Source organism: Amblyomma americanum, chromosome 1 (genome assembly GCF_052857255.1).
Source record: "Amblyomma americanum isolate KBUSLIRL-KWMA chromosome 1, ASM5285725v1, whole genome shotgun sequence".
NCBI classification, from domain to species: Eukaryota; Metazoa; Arthropoda; class Arachnida; order Ixodida; family Ixodidae; genus Amblyomma; species Amblyomma americanum.
In genome coordinates, this window is record NC_135497.1 from 187,602,483 (window position 1) to 187,622,408 (window position 19,926).

General features: G+C 45.9%; 1 protein-coding gene and 1 pseudogene across 5 annotated transcripts in view; one reads left to right on the forward strand and one right to left on the reverse strand.

The window, feature by feature from the left end:
* drosha (ribonuclease 3 drosha) overlaps positions 1–19,926 on the reverse strand; it is a 187,978-nt gene that overhangs the window by 136,619 nt on the left and 31,433 nt on the right. For all 5 annotated transcript variants that reach the window (XM_077648049.1, XM_077648048.1, XM_077648052.1 and 2 more), the window contains 3 exons: positions 16,302–16,458; positions 13,632–13,768; positions 7,734–7,901 (listed from right to left, as the gene is read on the reverse strand). In XM_077648049.1, coding sequence (XP_077504175.1) covers positions 7,734–7,901; positions 13,632–13,768; positions 16,302–16,458 — 462 coding nt within the window. The remainder of the gene's footprint in view (positions 1–7,733; positions 7,902–13,631; positions 13,769–16,301; positions 16,459–19,926) is intronic.
* LOC144116400 (uncharacterized) lies at positions 4,839–7,119 on the forward strand (annotated as a pseudogene).

Sequence of the window (19,926 nt, forward strand, 5' to 3'; positions counted from 1 at the left end):
ACTACTGACAGCTCACAACAAATAAGCCTACTCGCCGCAAGACGGCACAGTTGACCACACCTTCCTTACCAGCAACTCCTAGCAAATTACCAGAAGGTGGCATTCTTTACACAGGTGTACGCCCTAACCCCATCAGGAGAACGTACTGCTTTCATAAGCCCAATGTACCTTCACCTCAACAGCCACAAAGCCTACTGCACTGACACCCCATCTGCCCTTGCCTTGGAACTGCAAGCAGTAATAGATGCCATTAAAGCTTAACTTGATGACCTTCCACATCACAAAGTCCATATTTTTAGATTCCGAAGAAGCCCCAACGCAGGTAAAGAAAGCCCACGGTACACTCTTGGTTGCCCAATCCATACATGCTACTTGCCACTTATACCCAGCGCTTATACTATGTTCACTGTGTTCAGGTTAACACAGATATGCATAATAGACACTCTTAGTTGGGCGTACGCATCTTTTACTGTGTTGTGTATGCTGTAAATAGTGCAAACACACTTTTAGTTGGCCATGTCGTAGCGGCCCTCAGGGGCATGTGTAAGCAGTAGTGCCATCTGACAAGACATCGAAGCACATCAACGCTGGGTTTCAGAAATTTTCATCCGTAATTACTGGTAACGAAGGTGGCTGCATTGCGAGTCTTTTTTTTTTGTTCCAAGAAGAAAAACAATGCAAATAGAAGAAAATGTAACAACTGAATAAAACCCAGAGAAGTGCTTCGCCATGTGTCATTGCTACGAGGAAAACACAGTGCATCTAGTTAGGCCTAAGAGCTTGAAAATCGCCAAATTATCTGAAAAACGGGCTAGTTATAGCCTATACCTCTATGTGTGGGTGAGAGTGTGCGAAATGAAAGTGAACTGCTACCATTTGAGCGGGCTATCCCATCGAAGAATGTAACGGCAACATGTACTTAATTCGAAGCGGGCAAGCTGGGCGCCACCATCTTGTAAACACATCCCGTAACGTGCCCATAGCGCACGCACGCAACGACACAATACATGCATACATATGCAAGTGGCCCAGAGGTACGGAACGTTCTGCGCATGCGTACTTGCAGCCCGCAACGCTCCTGCGTACATAAGCCCATTCCGTACGGCCAACTAAAGGTGTCTAATATCATAGCTGACGTTCTTCTCCGTGCACCAGGCATACCTTAACTTTTTCCTACCTCACTCCGAACAGATCCACTCCTAACCAACATAACATCCTCTGCCGCCCTCAGCTAGTGTACCCACGCCCTTGTTACTCCCGAGCACCTAACCCCAGTTCCCCCCAATCTAACTCGGGTGGAGGAGGTTTCTCTGATGCGGCTCCAGGTCGGAGTGGTTCTTAACCCAGCCTCCAGCAGTTTGGTGCCAGTGGCATAGCCAGACTTTACCAACTCCTGACATGACAACTATTTATCACAGGTCACCAGTAGAATTCTGATGCATATGGCGACCGCATTAGCTTCTGCCTCTTCATAATGACACAGGACTTGCCAGCTCCAATTGGTGATAATGCCAGGGATAAAGCACCCAATGCCGCTATAGACACAGGGGCACCTTCCTGCACACCCACTGCCTGTTCGCATGCATCGTGGGCCATTAGCCCAGCCAGCTCACAAGAAGCGATGACTTTGGCAAGTGTTGGCCAATCCAAAGTAAAGTTCCAACAAAATATACTCCAACTTGAGGTTGGGTCACCTATGCAAACAAGGATGCTAGGCCTGAACATTTCAAGAAGGCTACTAAAGGAACTGTGCCTTGCAGCCCACTGACAATGTTAAATGATGATGCCATCCTTCCCCTTCAGGGCTAAAATGCTGGTGCATTTATGAGTGTCCAGCTCTGCCAGAAGCCTGTTGCATGTTATACGCATTATATGCATTAGATTGCGGCATTTACAACCATGAGAGAAAACATAATAGTGTCAACTAATGCCTATTCGAATGTTAGAGCTGCAGAGACAGTCCTGCACCATTGCACCAGTTCTAGCTAACCACCTCAGCCACCAAGGGCAGCAAGTGAATAGCATCATAGCACTAGTCACAACCTGCTGTCAGAGTCACTAGCAAAATTTATCACTTGCAAAATTTATGTGGTGATTGCCTGCGCATTTTCATGCTTTCATCTGAGCTCACTGTGCTCATTGTGCCCTGCAATTTCCGTGCTCAAAGGAGGTACAAAAAAAGTGCTGATAGCAGAAGTGCGACAGGAGTGGTGGGGATGATGGTTGAGAGCGCTGCCAATGTGAGGCTGGGAAGCTGAAGAGCCAATTTCCAAGAGAATTTCCAAGACAGTTTCCAAGAGATCGGCAGACTGAAATATTGATTTTTTTTTATTTTTTTTACTGAAGACGGGCACGCAGAAGGAGGCAGGTGCTTCCGGCTCCCCCACCTTCCCAACTCTCTCCAACCTGCACATAGTGGAAAATGCGACTCTCTCCAACCTGCACATAGTGGAAAATGCGAGCCAAGGCAGGGACGGTGACGGCTGCTGCTGCACTCACGTTATCAATGTGATCATGAAATGTCTCTCAATGTTTACGACTTCGAGCAACAGGGGTTTACTGTGAACATTTGTTAGGCCATTTAAGCAGATTTATTTGTAATTCTGGCTTCCCTTCAGCACAGTCCTTTTCAGTTTTCACATGAAAACTGGATGTAATGAAAATTTGCAAGCAACCAAAAATTGCAGACTTTTCTTGATTTCATTATATCCAGGTTTAACTGTATCTGAAATACAAATGGGGGCTAATAAGCAGTGTTGTCGGTAACGCGTTACAAGTAACGGTGTTACCGGTAACGCGTTACTTTTTTTGGTAACTTAGTAACGTACTTGTTACCATTTCGAAACTAACGGGTAACATACTTACGTTAACAATTTTTGGTAACGTGAGGTGTCACGTTACTAGTTACTTTTTATTCTGGTTGTCCTCCCCTTCGACTCCTTTTTTAGAAAAAAAAAACACCTAAAGTGATGTCAAGCTGCTCTCGACGACCCTTGTTGCGGCTCGCATCTATGGCAGAAAACACCTGCGCTTGACGATGCACACAACTAAAAAAAAAGCACGAACGTTTTTCCGTAAGCTTGTTCTCCAACCAAAAGGTCTCGTTCCAAGACGACACTCTCGCATTCTTTGTTGAAGTGAAGCGAGTCAAGTTTCCCTTCTGGGTAAACTCAGGAATGTCGCCGGTTTACTTCAAGATGGCCCTGAGAGAGCTGTCAAAAGAGTACAATGGCACAGCGCAGAAAAGGGGATTGCAGTCAACCAGCTGTAGCACTGCAGTAGAGGAAAAAGAAGGAAATGGGCCTTTGTTCCTGTGCGGGTAGTGACTGGTGAGCTACCTCTACTAAACTTTCTAAAAATTTTTTGCTGAACAACACTGTCGCTCCAACTTTCTCCATTCACCCCCCCCGCCCCCCCTCCTGCTCCTCTATCCAGAACAAGGAACAGCCAACTCCCGACAGCTCTGTAACAAAGGCCGGTCTTCGTCCTTTTCCTATCTAGACTCTGTTGCAGGCGGAGTGCGACCATCTGGAGTTTTCATTATAAGCGTGTCGACTGGTTTCGAGACCTTTTGGTTGGAAAACAAGCCTGGCAGAGAAGACGAGTTACAGGTTTCCGCAAATGGTCGATTCTGGGAAAAATGGCACAGAATTTCTTGAGTAGCGCTGACACCAGGTGGGGAGGGTAGAGCCGCCACCGCTCAAAGCTTGATGAAAGCCGCGGAGTCCACCATGCGGCCCACACGTTTTCTTAGAACTGGATTGCTGCAAGTGGATTGCTGTCACCTGTGCCTTGTCCGTGTTCCTCACGGAAGAATAACATTAGCCCCTTTCCTCGCATCTGGTTTCTAGCGGCGGAGAGCTGCAAACATTAAGGACAGTGCTTTCAGAAGGCCTTGACGCTTAATTCGACCTGTAGTCGGGTTCCCGAAATCAAGGGGGGGCTTGAGGGACAATAGGAAACGCGCTTTTCGAAATGGAAAATGCCAGGCACATGCGAGGAGGGAAACAGACCGTAGAGGTGTGGAAGAGTATAAAAATTAGAGGCGCCTTCGGGCTACGTCGTCTGCCCTTCTCAGCCTTCGTGTAACTTGGAAGGATGGCCGCAACAACTCTGCACCCTTCGCCGTGGCCTGCACTGAGTAAATTTTTTGTTCTAGAGAATAGCAAAGATGAAAACTTCACTTTCAAGTGCCTCCTTTGTTTGCCAAAACTGAAGCTGTTGAGCTGCGGAAAGTCCTCGAACTCCAACTTGAAAAAACATGTGAAGGTAAGCTTGACTTTTGAATCCACCTTTTTAATTTTACTTGTTTCCGGTGTTGAGTGTCAGTACTGATGCATTTTTGGCGATATTGGCAGATTAGCAACACCCCTGCCCCTCTATTGGTATTTCAAACTTTCTGATGTCTGCTTATTATATTTTTTTTTAATAGAAACTGCACAGGCAAAGCCTCCCCGAGTTTGAGGTGCTGGCAAAAAAAGGAGACTGTGCGAAGAACATTTGAGTCCGGAACAAAATTCGCCCAAGCGGATGACTCAAGGGAAACTGAACTTCATTCACTCAGTGACTCAAGAGCGGCTTGACGGGCTTGTTGAAGAGTTTGTCATCAGTGCAGCGCAGCCCTTTTCAGTCGTAGAGGAACCATCATTTGTGAAGTTGCTCAAAGAAACAGCCCCAGAAAGAACAGTTCTTACACGTCCAATGCTCGTGACTCGTCTCTATGCGCGCCTCGAAATGATGAAAGGAAATTTACGCCCAAAATTTCAAACTATCCTTCATGTGGCTGTCACCGCGGACTGTTAGACTCACTTTCACAGGTGAATCTTTTAGCTCTTGATAATTGTTTAGAAACAAGTGCGTAGAATAAAGAGTTGTGCTGGTTGGTTGGTGTTCATCTCATCGTGTAAATAATACTCAGCGCGAAGGTTTAAATATAAATAGAAGAAGGAAGGCAGGTATCGTGTCCCTTTCTAACCCTTCGCACTCAGTATCACTTCCATGATGAAGAAATGTATATTTGGCGCATTAGTTGTCCCTCTGTGTTAGCCCAAACCAAGCCCACTTTCTAAATCATGTATTTTTGCGACCTTATATAGTGTAATGTTTCATTAAAATATGGTTTCCAGGTGTTACCTTGGAGTGACAGCTCTATGGCTGGATCCGGAGACTTTAGACTGAAAGGTTGCCGCCTTAGCTTGTCGCCGAATGAAAGGGAGTGTAAACTATGAAAGCCTGGCCGCTACACTTGAAGAGGTGTTCAGTGAATTCGAGCTTCACGGAAAGGTAACCAAGGTGATCACGGACAGTGGATCGAACTTCTTGAAAGCTTTTAGGTAAGTTAAAGCATTTTTCCCCCTGTGTGAATTACTGAGTTCTGGTACACATTGCTAAACATTGTCTTGCGCTGCACAGGCTCTACGGTCAAGATGAAGGAGACGATGAAGGCGAACAGAACTGCGAGCCCATACATTTATGTCCGCTCATCGACAGCGTGGAGGAAGGCAAACACCGGCTTCCACCGCATCATCGGTATTCAGCGCACACCATGAACCTAATTGCAAGTGTTGACGCAGCGAGGGCGGATTCTGTTGACGCGGATTACGCTAGGATAAAACAGAGTGTGTTCAGCAAGTGCCAGAAACTCTGGAATAAGCAAGGACAGTCGGCGCAAGCAGCTCACTTGATTAAGACCCATTGTGGGATCTACTTGCCACACCCGGCTGTTACAAGATGGAATTCAAGATTAAGGGCTGTGGACGCTATCAATTCCTTGCTAGAAAAAGGGCAGGACTTGGAATTCCCAGGCTGCAGAAACCTGACGAGCCCAAGTTCATAGCGGAATACTGCAAGGCATGTAGCTCCCAGGTATAATTCCCGCGGCTTCTAATTCAACATCCGGTTTTTACACACTGCAGGTCATGAAGCCCGTGTGCTGTGCCTTGGACGTCCTGCAAGGTAACAACTACAGCGGTTACCTACTTCCGACGCTCGATGTTGTCATCAAAAAGATCAAGCACGAGAAAATCTCTGGACGGCACTTCTGCGGGCCTCTAGCTCAGTGTGTCTTGGATGGCATCCGCAAGAGGTCAGTTTTTAACACACGTCATAGGCTTATTAAGAAAAAAATGGACTGCTTATATATTGCCACACTGCTCACATTCTGCGGGCGCCGCCATGCGGCCGAGCGGCACATCTTGGCTCGTGACAGAGCGAGGAAGACGACGCTTCCGCTCCGGTGCGTGCTGCTAGTCTGCTTGGCCGTGCGATTAGAAGCCCCTTTTCGAGTCGCACTACATCTGTTGGCGACAAAATCTAAAAGTTGAAGCCGGTGAGAAGAGTTGCGCGCTCATGTTGTGGACATCATGCAAACATGATTTGCATATTCAAATGTTGTATATGTTTGCATTTCCCCTTATTGCTCTTTTGTTTGTAACAAACGTATTTCGTGCGGTCGAGGATTATCACTTAATTTAACTTCATCTGCTGAAGGTAGTGTACGATATCGCAAGATACAGGGGGGGCCATTTACAAATGTTTATAGCTATTCGACAACTTTCCAGTCACCTTGTTGATAAAAGCAACTTTGCTGAAGCGAGTTTTTGCTGACGCAGATTCAACACTGTTATGAATCAGAAGAATCTGCTGGTTGCGGCTACCTTGCTGCCGAGGTTCAATTTGTCCTGGATTGACAATGAAACGAAGCGAAATGCTGTCCTCGAGACCGTCAAAAGCGAGCTGCCAAGATTTTCTCGGCGGCTTGCGGGCATCCAGACAGTGACCAGCCTCAGCTCCAGTACAACAGAGGATGACATCTTCGGGAACTCCTTGACATCGTCGTCAAGTGAAGATGAAGAACTGTCTCGGTACCTTTTGGTGCCGCGTAGCTTTGTGCTGAGTGGGCTGAAGGAAAACTTTCCACGCGTTCACCAGCTCTTCTTGAAAGTGATTACAGGAGTACCATCCAGTGCGTCCGTCGAGCGCCTATTTAGCGCAGATGCGGACGTATTCACCAAGAAGCGAGGCAAGCTGTCCGATGACAGCTTTGAAATGCAGCTGTTGTTATTGGAAAGTTGCCGCTGTTTATCGATATTGTTTTCAAAATACGTTTCTGGTTATTGAGTTCGTGAGCGAGCGAGGCTGACCTGGAACACCTTATCATAAACACTCGCATTTTTGCGATAATTATACAGGTTCAAGTGAAAAAAAAATGTATATGTGCGCAAATATATTTTTTCCGGAACTATGCCATTGAAGCAAAATATTCACGCAAATTGCTACACAATTCGCGCGAATATTTTGTTAGCAGAAGTGCAACAGAATTACTGTAAATTTGTTCAGTTCAGCAATGTTTTCTTTTGTGAACTTAGAATTATGTGAAATATGAGCTTTATAAAACTGCCTTGAGTTCTTGAAGCGAAGACGCCTTGATTAAAATTTATGACCATGGAGTAACGGCAAAGTAACGTGCGATACTTTTTTTCGGTAATGGTAACGCGTTACCTTTGATTTTAGGTAACGTAGGGCGGTAACGCGTTCTTTTTTTTTAGTGTAACGAGTAACATATTTAATTACTTTTTTTCGGTAACACCTACAGCACTGCTAATATGCAAAGTTTGATAACAAAGTGTTAAGACAAGAGCTCCAAAAGTTAACACTTAGGTAGTATTCTATGATTAAGTTTGACACACCACACACACAAGACACAGTAGCAGATCATCTGCTGCTTTACTTACAGTAAAGTTTGTGCGTGGAGTGACCACAATGCGGTAATGGTGTAGGCGTCCAATGTTGTTAGAGTTGGGTCCACAAGAAGACAGTGGCTCTTCACCTGGATATATTCCATGCCGAATTCCAGACCGCTGAGCCTTAGGGCTGCATCGGCATAAAGGGCCATCATTCATCTGCAACAAAAATGACATGGGTACTTTGAGTGCTCTGTGTGAATTTAAGTAGAAGACTGAGTTCTCAAGTGCACATAGTAACTAGGTTCAACTTCTGAATTATCAGAGTTCAACTTTTTCTTGGTTCAAGTCTTCCAATTCTTTTTTTTCTATTTTTTGTAAGCACTCCTTACACACAATGGCCTTTTAAGGGGAATTTCAGTGACTTCTTGAGGCTCGCATTTTTTTTAACAAAACTTTTACTGCAAACTCTCCTCTCCATCCATACTGTGCCCTCCAAATCATGCCATATGGCATTTTGTTCCGGTGAAAATGTGTTGAGTTGTGTTGGGTTTAGTGACGCATAAGCATCTAAGGCTATCATGTGTAAAACACAAGGTACAGAAAATGTTTTGTGTAGGATTTTTTAAAGAAGTGTAAAAGAAAGGCGGAGTAAAGGGTCTCGAAAGTTATTTCGTACCACCTACTGAAGATAAAGGACAAAAATTTTAGAAATGGCTAATGGTAAAAGCTTTAAAGAAGGTCAGGTGACCACAGTGGACATTTTTAGCTGGGCAAGGATCTTGAGGCTCCCAACCAATGAAATGACACCTCAGCCTTCTTCTCAGGAACGAGGAAGTTGCTGAGGTGTATCAAAAACAAGTGATAAGGGAGTAATTACTCATTGGCATCCACCTAAGCTCAGCCATACGGCTACAAAGGAAAGCTATATAGCTTTCTCAGAAACTTCGTAGTTAAAGAAAAATTCGTCCTGGTCCAAAAGACATTTGACCAAAAACAACTGAGGTGCTAGGTTAGCATTTACAGTTTATCAAGAAAACCAGCTTCTCTAAAAACATAAGGTATTTCGACAATTGCATTGTCATTTAAGAGCAGCAATGTATGAAAAGGGATGTGTTCATTATAAAATTGAGTAAAGTACTTTTTTCTTAGTTTCACGAGTTTTGAGCATGACAGTAAAATATGGTTTAGTGTGAGCTTGTCTACACATCTTCCATAAAGAGGTTTGTCTTGTTTCGTCAGTAAGAAATTATGTGTCAGATGTATGTGTCCTACGCGGAGACGACACTGCTATACTGGTATAAAAACAGTAAAATTACTGCTAAAAAACATTCCTGGTGCGTGCAGGTTTTCCATTCCCCGACAGGCTTTACAAAATGAAGCTTGTTGTTTATTTCATTATCCCAAGTTTCCTGCCACTTAGCTTTCAAATTACTATGTATTAATTTTATGCAGTCTCTATGGGGCATGCTGACTTTCTTGATTTCACGACTGCGAGCTTCTGCAGCAAACAGGTGGGCCCTTTTATTTCCATTTATTTCAATATGGCTTGGCACCCAGCAGAATTTCATTATATGCCCGTGTTGTGACTTTTTCTATGTTGTGTATTATGCTTACCACTCATGGTTGCATTTCTGGAATGTAATGCCGTGAATCTGTATAGATTATGCTGTTTTCAATACTGTTATTTAATGTTCTGCTTTACAGCCACAGAGATAGCATAACATTCGGCAGTAAAAATGGATGCAGTTTGGCAGCCCACTTTTTGCCGGTTTCCTTTTACTGCTGCGCTTCCGACATAATCTGCTGTGTTTGAACCGTCAGTGCAAAATTCGGTGTAGTTAACATATTTTTCTTGTAGTGCCAAGTGTTCGTGTAATATGTGTTTGTGTGGTGTTTTTTTCAAAAGTGTGTTAATGTGAAGTCACATAGAATGAAAAGGGTGTACCATGGGGGCAGTGGGTCATGCCTTGACGTGACATCAGGGAGTGTATCCAGTATTTCTAAGGTTTGACAACTATCCTCGAAGCAGAGATGGAGAGGTCTGATTGGCTGGGGTTTTGTAACTATGGGATAACAGAGGTGCTTCGGCAGTGAAAGGATTTTCAGGACATATTTGCATGTCACCATAGTTCTTCTGTCTATAACAGAGGGTTCATTGATTTCGACATAGAGACTATTTATAGGGGATGTTCTGTATGCACCAGTTGAGAGACGTAAACCAAGGTTATGCACTGGGTCCAGTCGCTTTAGATATGATGACCTCGCAGACCCATACACAATGTATCCATAGTCCAGGGTAGAGCGTACTACAGAACGGTAGATTTGTAAAGGCATGTTCTATCAGATCCCAAGGGTTTTTGTGACAGTACTTTGAGTATATTCAGGGACTAGGAAGCTTTCTTTCTGACAATGTTTATTTGTGGCAGGAATGTGAGTTTTTTGTCAAATGTTATGCCCAAAAATTTATGTTCCTGTTTTACTGGAAGTATGATTTCATTTAAGTGCAGGGTGTGATCAATCTGCAAACCTATTTTGAATGAGAAAAGAACAGCAACTGTTTTTTGTGGGGAGAACTTAAACCCATTTCTGTGTGTGCAAATTGCAAGTCTGTGTAATGTCAGTTGTATCCATGGCTCATAGGTTTGTAGGCTGGAGGATGTGCATGCTATTTGAAGATCATCGACATATAGAGAATACATAATGGACTTTGGAATTATTTTACTTAGGAATTCATTTTCACGATAAACAAGGTAGTACTTAAAATACACCCGTGCGGTACCCCGTTCTCCTGAACAAATTTTTTGGAAAGGGTGGAGCCCAGGCCTACATGAAACGAGCAGTCAGACAGAAAATCTTTAAAGCAGTTCAGCATCCTTCCATAGATACCTAGGTCTGCTAGGTGACGGAGGATCCAAACCTCCAGGTGGTATTATAAGCCTTCCTCCATAACAAAGAAAACTGCTAGACAGTGTTGTTTATGTATGAATGCTTCTCTGACAGTATCTTCAAGGCGGGCGAGATGGTCAATTGTTGAACAAGATTTTTTAAATACACACTGCTGGATGTCAAGAAGTTCACGAGGTCCAAGAACAAACATCAGCCTTATGTTCACAATGCTTTCAAACGATTTAGCGAGAGCTGGTAAGGGCTATGGGCCTGTAACTGCTAGAGGAGGTTGGTGGTTTTCCAGGTTTTCAAGAGAGGTACAATAATGGCATTTTTCCACACTACGGGTAGTTTTCCCGACATCCATATTTTGTTAAAAAATCTCAAGCTGAGAAAAATGTGCCAGCATTTCATAATGTATTTGGTCAGGGCAGGGTGCAGTCTGTTTGCCGGCAGATATAACTCTGCTTATTTTATGAACTGTGATTAAACTATTATATGGTTCATCTGTGCTGCCGCTTGTAGGAAATCTTTGTTTCTCCAGTGTTTTTGTATCTTAAAAATTGTTCCGTGTAGTGTGAAGAGCTGGAAACACTTGAGTAATGTTCACCTAAGATGTCTACTCGTTTCTCTATACTTGTTCATGTACCAGGTGCTGCAAGAAAGAAAAGTGCGAAAGGGGAAAACCTGCCATTCAATTTAAGAACCTGCTCCCAACATTTTTTTGGATGCGATAGAACTGTTTATTGATGTACCTAGCTTCTGTACCTAGGCACTTGCCAATCACCTGCGATTTCACGCTATACTCGCGGACAACTATGTATGCCAGTGCAACAGCCCACATCAAGGGGAGAAAGGACCGTCTCCTTCCTTTTCCTGCTCAGCCCCTGCTGCACTGCAACTGCGACGTCATGAGAACCAGTCGAAGCCAGTCGAAACCAACATTCGGCTTTGGCTCCAAGCTAGTGAAACCAGAATGTGTCGGATCGGCATCGAAACATCGGTTCTCTAATCAATCTTTGGTCGAGTGTCGCTCTTTTCTCTCTAATTCTCCTCCTGACCACGCATATCTTTGCCAAAATGTTCACGTTATCAGTGCAGGTGCTGTCGGCTGTACGCGGGTAAGCATGGCTGCACCTCATCTGCAGAAAGGAGCTCGCGGATTTCCGAGCCCCCTGCTCCAGAATAGACATCTCTGTGGTGTAAATAACGTGATGTCAAACGTTCATGGCCTGGCTGGCAAAATCATCCAGTTTTGCCCCTGAACCGGTTTCGCATGTGTCAAGCGTTCCCCAACAGTCTTTATTCTCCCAATTAGATACGCCTCGGTATGCGCTACACCTAGTCGCATCTCCTGCACTACGCTTCCAAAAGTTGCACATTTCAATCAGAAAAACGCTCGGAAGGGGCGTCATATAAAAACATATATAAAATATATAATACATAAAAGCATACAATATATAAATTATATAAAAGAACAAAAAACAGAGCTCACAATGAGACATTTTCGAAAACCATAGTAGGTGTGGAATTTTCGCTTTCAAACCCCTGACTTCATGACAATTCAGGTGCGCTACCGTTTTTGCGTTCAGAAAGAGCACACGCGGTTGGCGTGGCTGAAGTGGCCATCTTCTATTAAATTGCAATTTTTATTATTTTTAACAATAAACCACTACTAGCAAATTTGTCCAGAACAGTTGGTAGTCGCTTGTGCAATGACTAATTTCGCGTTCAAGGTCACCACGAATAGCAACAGGACGATCTCAGTGCTTTGCAAACCACACATCTCACCCTTTTACCCAAGTCTTATTTGTTTCGTGGTGAAATTATAAGCAGTGAAGGAGACATGAAACGAAGTATTTTAAGCAGTAATTTAGTTACTGAACTGACTATCGCTCATAAATAAACTGAACAATTCGGCGACGCCGATAGCAACAAACATGCTCGGTGGTCATCGAAGAGGAACCTTCAAGATAACAAGAGGAACCTTCAACTACAACAACCCAGAATGATGTCGAAATAGTTGCGCCTGGCTGCATTCCTTCTATATAACGCTGATCGCATCTCGCATAACAAAGTGATATTCCCGCACGCCAACGGTTTTGAACTCGAACAAACAAGTACAGTACAACAGTTTCGCGGCACTCCTTTTGTCAAAGAAGCATCGGCAGGATGCTTAAACAAAAAGTAAGGTCAAAAGCAGCAAAGACAATGCAAAATAAACACTGGCAGTGTAAACAATGAGAGCGCAAAAAGCTTTTCACAGAGGCCGCGTCGTCGAATCGGCGTCCACACTCGTACATGGTCACCAGGCTTGTATTGCTTGTGGCGACAGAGGAATATGCGGAATACGGAATAGCCGGGCAAAGTGCGGAAGGGGAGGTGTTCCCAAGGAGTGTCAAAATATGACTCACACTCATCTGGTCTGGCTAGACTAAACCAACACTGCTTCTAACTACAGGCTGTATACCCCACCATATCATTGTAAATGTATTTTCGCAGAAAAGATGCAAAGGAGCTTAGGGGGACCCAAACCGGAAAATGCACATTTCCTTGTGGCAGCTGAGTGGAGGATTACTGGAAAAAGGTCCATTCTATGACCACCACCCCTTCGATCCGTCTCCCAGCTTTGGCAGGATACTGTATACACAGAAAGTTCTCGGCCCTACTTTTTGTTTGCGGAAGAACTAATACTTGCGTGTTGTGTTGCGGTCGAGGAGATGACGCGGTAGAATTTACACACCTGGAGGGGTGACAGAAGTTCCCTCCTTTTTGTGGTACTTAAGTGCTGCCATCTATCGACATAAAAAGTTCAAATCTGAGTTGCCTCGCAGCTGGTGAGCCCTCTTAACACTATGGACTGCAAAGTCGTCTTCAATATCTGCTGTTTTCTAAAACCGTACCAGAGCGTTCCTGTTTATTTTCAGACGCTATAGCAATAACCACTCTATGTTGCACACATGAAATAGTGAACTAAATACAGCATACCCTCTAAAAACAGTTAACAGCCACCACACAACCTAGCTCAGGTGCACGAGTTTCCACAGCACATACACATACCTCTCCAGGGTCATTGTACCACAGTTCCTGGTGCAAACGGTACGGGTGCTTCTTCTTGACTTCCAACTCCTCCATGGCATTGTCGTCATCTGAGTCAGACTCGTTGCTTGAGGAATCGCTTGTACCGGTACTAGCAACTGCACAAAGAACACAGAGTAGTAGAGGTCTCCTTGGTTTTTTATAACTTGCTGCATCAACCCACATCTGCAACACAGTTCTTACCAAAAGCTTAGCACATAAACTGCTATATTAAGTTGCTCTTTGCATGACCAAAGCTGGCAGAAATATAGTACACCTTTTGCATATGAAAGAGCTACACAGCAAGCAAAAAACTTTTTGGTGCTACTCTACTCTTTTTTTAATCAGCCAGCATCGGCTGTAGTACCTGTCAGTGACACATTCTAAAGCTACTTTAAAAGCATTCCAGATGAGGCTCAGATAAAGCTTGAGAATGAATTAAATACATGAAAAGATGAACAATATAATTTCACCAGTAGCATGATGGGCAAGAAAAGTGAAGAAAATTAGCTGTGGTTCAACTACTCTCTATAACCAGGTTCAACTACTGCTGAACCTGGTTAGAGAGCGAAGGCTGTGGTGTATCGGGTAAGTACACACGGATTGGCCTCTTAACGTTGAGTGTGTTCCGCACACTGGATAGGCAACGCAGCCACCCTGCCAGGTGGCTGTTAAATTAATGTTTGATCATGACAGGTTGGTCACCCAATGAATGCTGCAGCCTATTGCTGCAGTGGCCCCTGTCTGCCAACAACGTTGTCAGCACTAATGCATGCAGCCCACATCTCTCTCTCCCTACCGCCACATACCTCAAAGTACGATTGAGGCGTCCACTGCCCCAAGGAACCAGTTATGCGCCTTCCTTTCCACAAAATCATCTGAGTCTAGAGTGTTGTCAACACTAACCCCAATGAACACAAAGAACGCCCACCATCTGTAGCTTCAGTGCCGCGGTTCTGCAACAACATTGTTAATGCCAACGCATGCAGTGTACATCTGCCACTACTCCCTGTGGGGAACTGCCCTGCAGTCCTCTGTGTTTGCTTTCCCGCGAGGCACCATGCAGTAGCAGCCTCACCTCAAGGAGGAATGCATTCCCTTGTCAGTTACATTAACTAGCAAGAGAGGGCGCCAGCGTCGCTGCGCGAGAGACTGCGTGGAGCCCGCCCGCGCGTAGGAGAGGGCATGAGGCTCTTCGGCTGGGATCGTCGGTGCGAGCGACACGTCCGCTCGCGGCTCCGCTCTTCCCCGGAGGGGCGAGGAAGCGGCGGGAAGACTGGCTTCCGTATCTCGTCCCGTCCAGGCCGCGGAGTATCCCTTGCCCTAGTGCGGGCGAACATTCGCTAGAAACCATGCTAGTGAGTTTGACGACCTCGATTCATTAGTGTACATTGTTGCTAGCTGGCGTTATTGTTGCTAGAGCAATAAATGCCTGTTTGTGTCAGCCAATGTGTCGTTCCTTTGTTCCCTCAGAGCAAGGCCCGCCGTGGTTGGCGTGCGCTCGGTAGCGTACGCGATCACGGGGTGGGGTCGGGGCGGCTTTGAACCGTGTCAGCCACGATTAAGCGGGGAGAACGTATTTATCTCCCCAACTCAACCCAACATCCCACATATCTTAAAGCACGACTGAGGTGTCCACCATCCCAGGGGGCCAGTTATGTGCTTTTCCTTCGCTTTCGAAGAAAACTGAAGATTGGTTTTTAAAATTGGGTTTGAAGAAAGGAAATAGAGCAGTAACTGTCTCACATATATCGGTGGACACCCGAACCAGATTCAAGGAAAGGAAATGGCGTAGTAACAGTCTCACATGTATTGGTGGACACCCGAACTGCGCCATAAGGGGTTTGACCTCTGGCTCACTTGAAGGTCAAAACCTCAAGCACCGCAAAATCGTTACGAGGTAAGGTAGAGAAGCTTTCGCTTCAAAAGAGAGCTGTGCTTTGCTGCCAGCTGCAGGCAGCCCCTGTCACCCACTAAATGAGTTACATGCTGCACTGGTTTCTGTCAGTCTCTGTTTTGCAAAGTTAAATAAAGTTGAACCTCGTAGAAAATAAGTAAAAAATTGTAAAACAGTTTAATATAGATGACATTCATAATATAAAATTTCTTCAAAAATGTAATCTAGAGCAGCACAATTTGGTCAGTGAAGAGACGGCAACTTAAGTGAGCCTTACTAAAGAAACGGAGTGACATTCTCACAAGGTCTCATGCTGTTTCGAAGCAGCTCGTGGCGATTCCAGAGGCCACAAAAAACAGAGAGCCGGTTAGGTTGGCTTCCTTACACAGCACCACCAGCACACAATGATGGCAGGTAGTACCAGCTAGCCCCTTCTGCCCTGCTCCTACTAAAGAGGTGACAGTAGATCATTTCTTGACAACTTGCCCCAGACTTCTGGTGGCATGTAAGCTACACCTTAGCAGCCACGATTACCACCCTAGCCGACCACTAGACATAAGAATCTGGACCCATGGGCCCCAACACTGGGCTTTGTTGGCATTTCTAGCTGACACAGGTCTACATATGTATATATAGCTCACTCTTGCTGAAGGGCACATTTGAGCAATGAAAAAAAAAGTGCATGTGCACCTCATCCCCTTTCATGCAGAACACATGCTTTTAACACTTAATCACTGCATGAGGAGCTCACTCACTAGGATGTGACTTAGGGTTGCAGAGCCTGCTCTTGCGTGGAGGAGGGTTGTAGGGCTCCTGCTTGCTCTTCACCCGTGCTGCTCGCTCCAACAGATCATGTCGAAACTTGTCCTGCAGGGCACGCAACTTGGCTGTTCCTGTCACAAGCCCAGAGACCTGCGGCCATCACAACACCACAAGGTTGGCACTGTGTCGATTTGACAGGCAAATAAGGTTTATGGGGGTTTAACATCCCAAAGAGACTCAGGCTATGAAGGTTGCCGTAATGAAGGGCACCGGAAATTTCAACCACCTGGGGTTCTTTAACTTTCACCGACACTGCACAGTACACGGACCACTAGCATTTCGCCTCCACTGAAATGCGACCACCGCAGCTGGGATCGAATCCTCACCTTTCAGGTCAGGAGCCGAGCACCATAACCATGAGCCACTATTGCGGCTGATGGGCAAATAAAGCAATGGAATTCATTCTATATTATCTTTACACAGCGACAACTATTAAAGAGCCATTCAATAGATTTCATGGCAAAGACATTGTTTTTTTAAATACGCAAAAGAACATACTATATAGGAAGACTTATGATCCAAACCACCCGACATTGAATAACTGTTGAAAGAAGCAAAAAAGCATTTATTGACAATTTTACTTCATAAAAATGGCATTAGCATTTCTTGGCACATGGTATGAACCTCCTTTTTTTTAAGTGGTTGCAGAATTAAGTATGCATTTCTGTTGTGTTTTGCGCAGATCAAACTTCGCAACACAGTCGGTCCGTCAACAGCAATGGCAAGCCAGCATCTCCGAGTTTTTGAATGCTTCACCCACTTAAACCACCGCACATTGTTGAGAAGGCTGATTTCCACTGCATTCCAATTTTGCTCTTCATGCTGCGTTCCTCTGACACGGCCCACTCGTATGTGAGCACATAGCAGTTCTCAGTTGCTTTGCCCCCTTGCCTCTAGGCGTTGTGAAGCAGTCGCTATGCTTCTTCTCGAGTCCAATCTCCACTGAAGTGGCTCTCTCGTATGTCAATGCACTCTTTTTCTTTTCATGTTTCGCCTGTTTGCCCCTAGGCACTGCAAGGAAGACAACGGCTGGTGAGTGCAGCTACAATCCAGCTCTTCATATCACGTGCCCCCAGGGCTGCCCCACTCATGTTTCTACACGTGCGGTTGACCGCAAAATGTACCATAGAAATAGAATTCATCGAAAATTTGAATCCAGTAGCCGGGAAAGTGTGTTACCCGGGTATGTAATAACCAGAATATAACTAGTGTAACTCTAAGTGATATTTTTACTCCGCGCGATTATGACCGTACAAACTGGGAAATCATATACAGTAAAAGCTCGTTAATTCGAATTCCACGGGGCTGCCAGGCCAGTTCGAATTAACCAAAATTCGAACTAATGAAAGTGAGCAAAAATGGACGCGTTTGATGCCCGGAGGGCACGAAAAACATTTATTTAGCAAAACAATCTGTTATCATCTTCTGCTTCTTCTCTCTGAGGGCTACCGTAGTCACTCGGTCTTCTAGCGCGCGAATGCGACGCAGGGATTCTTCTTCCCCCTCTTCAAAGCTGAAGAAAAGGCGCGCGACATTCAGCGCTCCCATAACTTCTGCCGCGGACGGACGCACGGGCTTTTGCTCCTCGTCGTCGTCCTCGTCTTCTGCCTCTTCTGGGACAGATTGCTCACCAACAATTTCAGCAACAATGTCCTCATCACTTCGGGCACCGCACACTGCTGCATCGCTGTCTACTTCAACGTAATCATCAAAACTAACGTCCTGCAGCACAGCACGCACAGCTGCAGGCAGAGGCTCTGGACTCCCATCGTCGCCACTTTCTTCCATACTTCCGGCAGCAAAGCCACAGTAGTGGAAGCAGTTTGCAATTGTGGACGGCGTGACGTGCTTGGTGGAATCCAGTGCTTTTTCGCGATTTCCACTTTGCTGGCCTTCCGTTCGTCCACCTCGCGTAAAATCGCCACTTTCTCCTTCACCGTCTTGGCGCAGTATTTCCCACGCGAACACATCTCGCAGACACAAGCTCACAGCAAGCGGCATGCAAAACGAGGGCTAAAACACTAAAACGTCGTTCCTCGAAGCAGTAGCGGCAGGAAAGACTGGTTAGTGCTTGTTCCAGCACCCTAGCGGCGCCTTGATGGTTGTGCCATCTATCGTTCTGCCGTGAAAGCTTCCAACGATGGTTTTCAACAGCGGCGCTTGGCGGCGCGCAGTTCGAATTATGGGTGGCGCCTCCAATTTTTGAGTGAATTAACGAGCTGTTACGCGCACAGACTTCTATGAACTGTGGACCGGACCACGATGACTATTTCGCATTATCCAAAATTTCGAATTAACGAGCTTTCACTGTAAAATGAGAACGTATCAATGAGGTTCTACTGTAGTAGTAGTGGTAGTAGTAGTAGTAGTAGTAGTAGTGCGCAGCCGGAGGGTGGTTGCAGCGGGAACCACTGGGAGGGCGGTTACAGAGGGTAGGGAGGGTGGTTATGTTGTGGGGGTTGAATTGGGGAGGTAAGTACGTTCTCCCCACTGAATCGCGGCAGACACGGTTCAAAGCCGCCCGGTCCCCACCCCGTGATCGCGTACGCTACCGAGCGCTCGCCGACCACGGCGGGCCTTGCTCTGAGGGAACAAAGGAACGACACATTGGCTGACACAAACAGGCATTTATTGCTACAGCAACAATAACGCCAGCTAGCAACAAGGTACGCTAATGAATCAAGGTCGTCCGACTCACCAGCAAGGTTCCGAGCGAATGTTCGCCCGCGCTAGGGCAAGGGATATATACTCCGAAGGCCGGACGGGACGAGTACGGGAGCCTGTCTCCCCATCGCTTCCTCGCCCCGCCGGCGAAGAGCGGAGCCCCAAGCGACGCGTCCGCTCAGGCAGATTATCCCAGCCGAAGAGACCCCATCTCCCGCGGGCGGGCTTCAGCAGTCTCCCGCGCAGCGACGCTGGCGCCCTCTCTTGCCAGTTAATGTAACTGACAAGGGAACGCGTTCATCCTCGGGGTGTGACTGCTGCTGCACGGTGCCTCGCGGGAAAGCAAACTCAGGGGGCTGCAGGGCAGGTCCCCACAATGTCAAGAGTAGGAATGTGTAATCGAAGGGTGGTTACCACGTACACCATGCATGGGAACCATACGGAGGGCGCTTACAGTGGAAAGAGGAGATTAAAGCAAAAGCGGAGGAATGTGCCACCGGAGGGTGGCTACCATCAGAACCACCAGGAGGGTGGTTGCTGTGCACTGTTCATACTGTAACAGTGCAAAAGACGAAGACAAAGAGCGAGGCAAGACAAACACGGAGCCGTGTTTGTTTTGCCTCGCTCTCTCTCTACATCTTTTGCATTCTTTGCATCTTTTGCATGATTTCTAACCAACTCACCCAGCTTTTTGTCCTCCAGAGAAGGATGTAGCAAATGAAGAGGAATGTGTAACCCAAAGGGTGGTTACCGCAGAAGGAGGAGAGTATGGTTTACGGTTTATGGAAGTTTAACGTCCCAAAGCGACTCGGGCTATAGGGAACACCGTAGTGGAGGGCTCCGGAAATGTCGACTACCTGGGGTTTTTTAAGATGCACTGACACTGCACAGCAC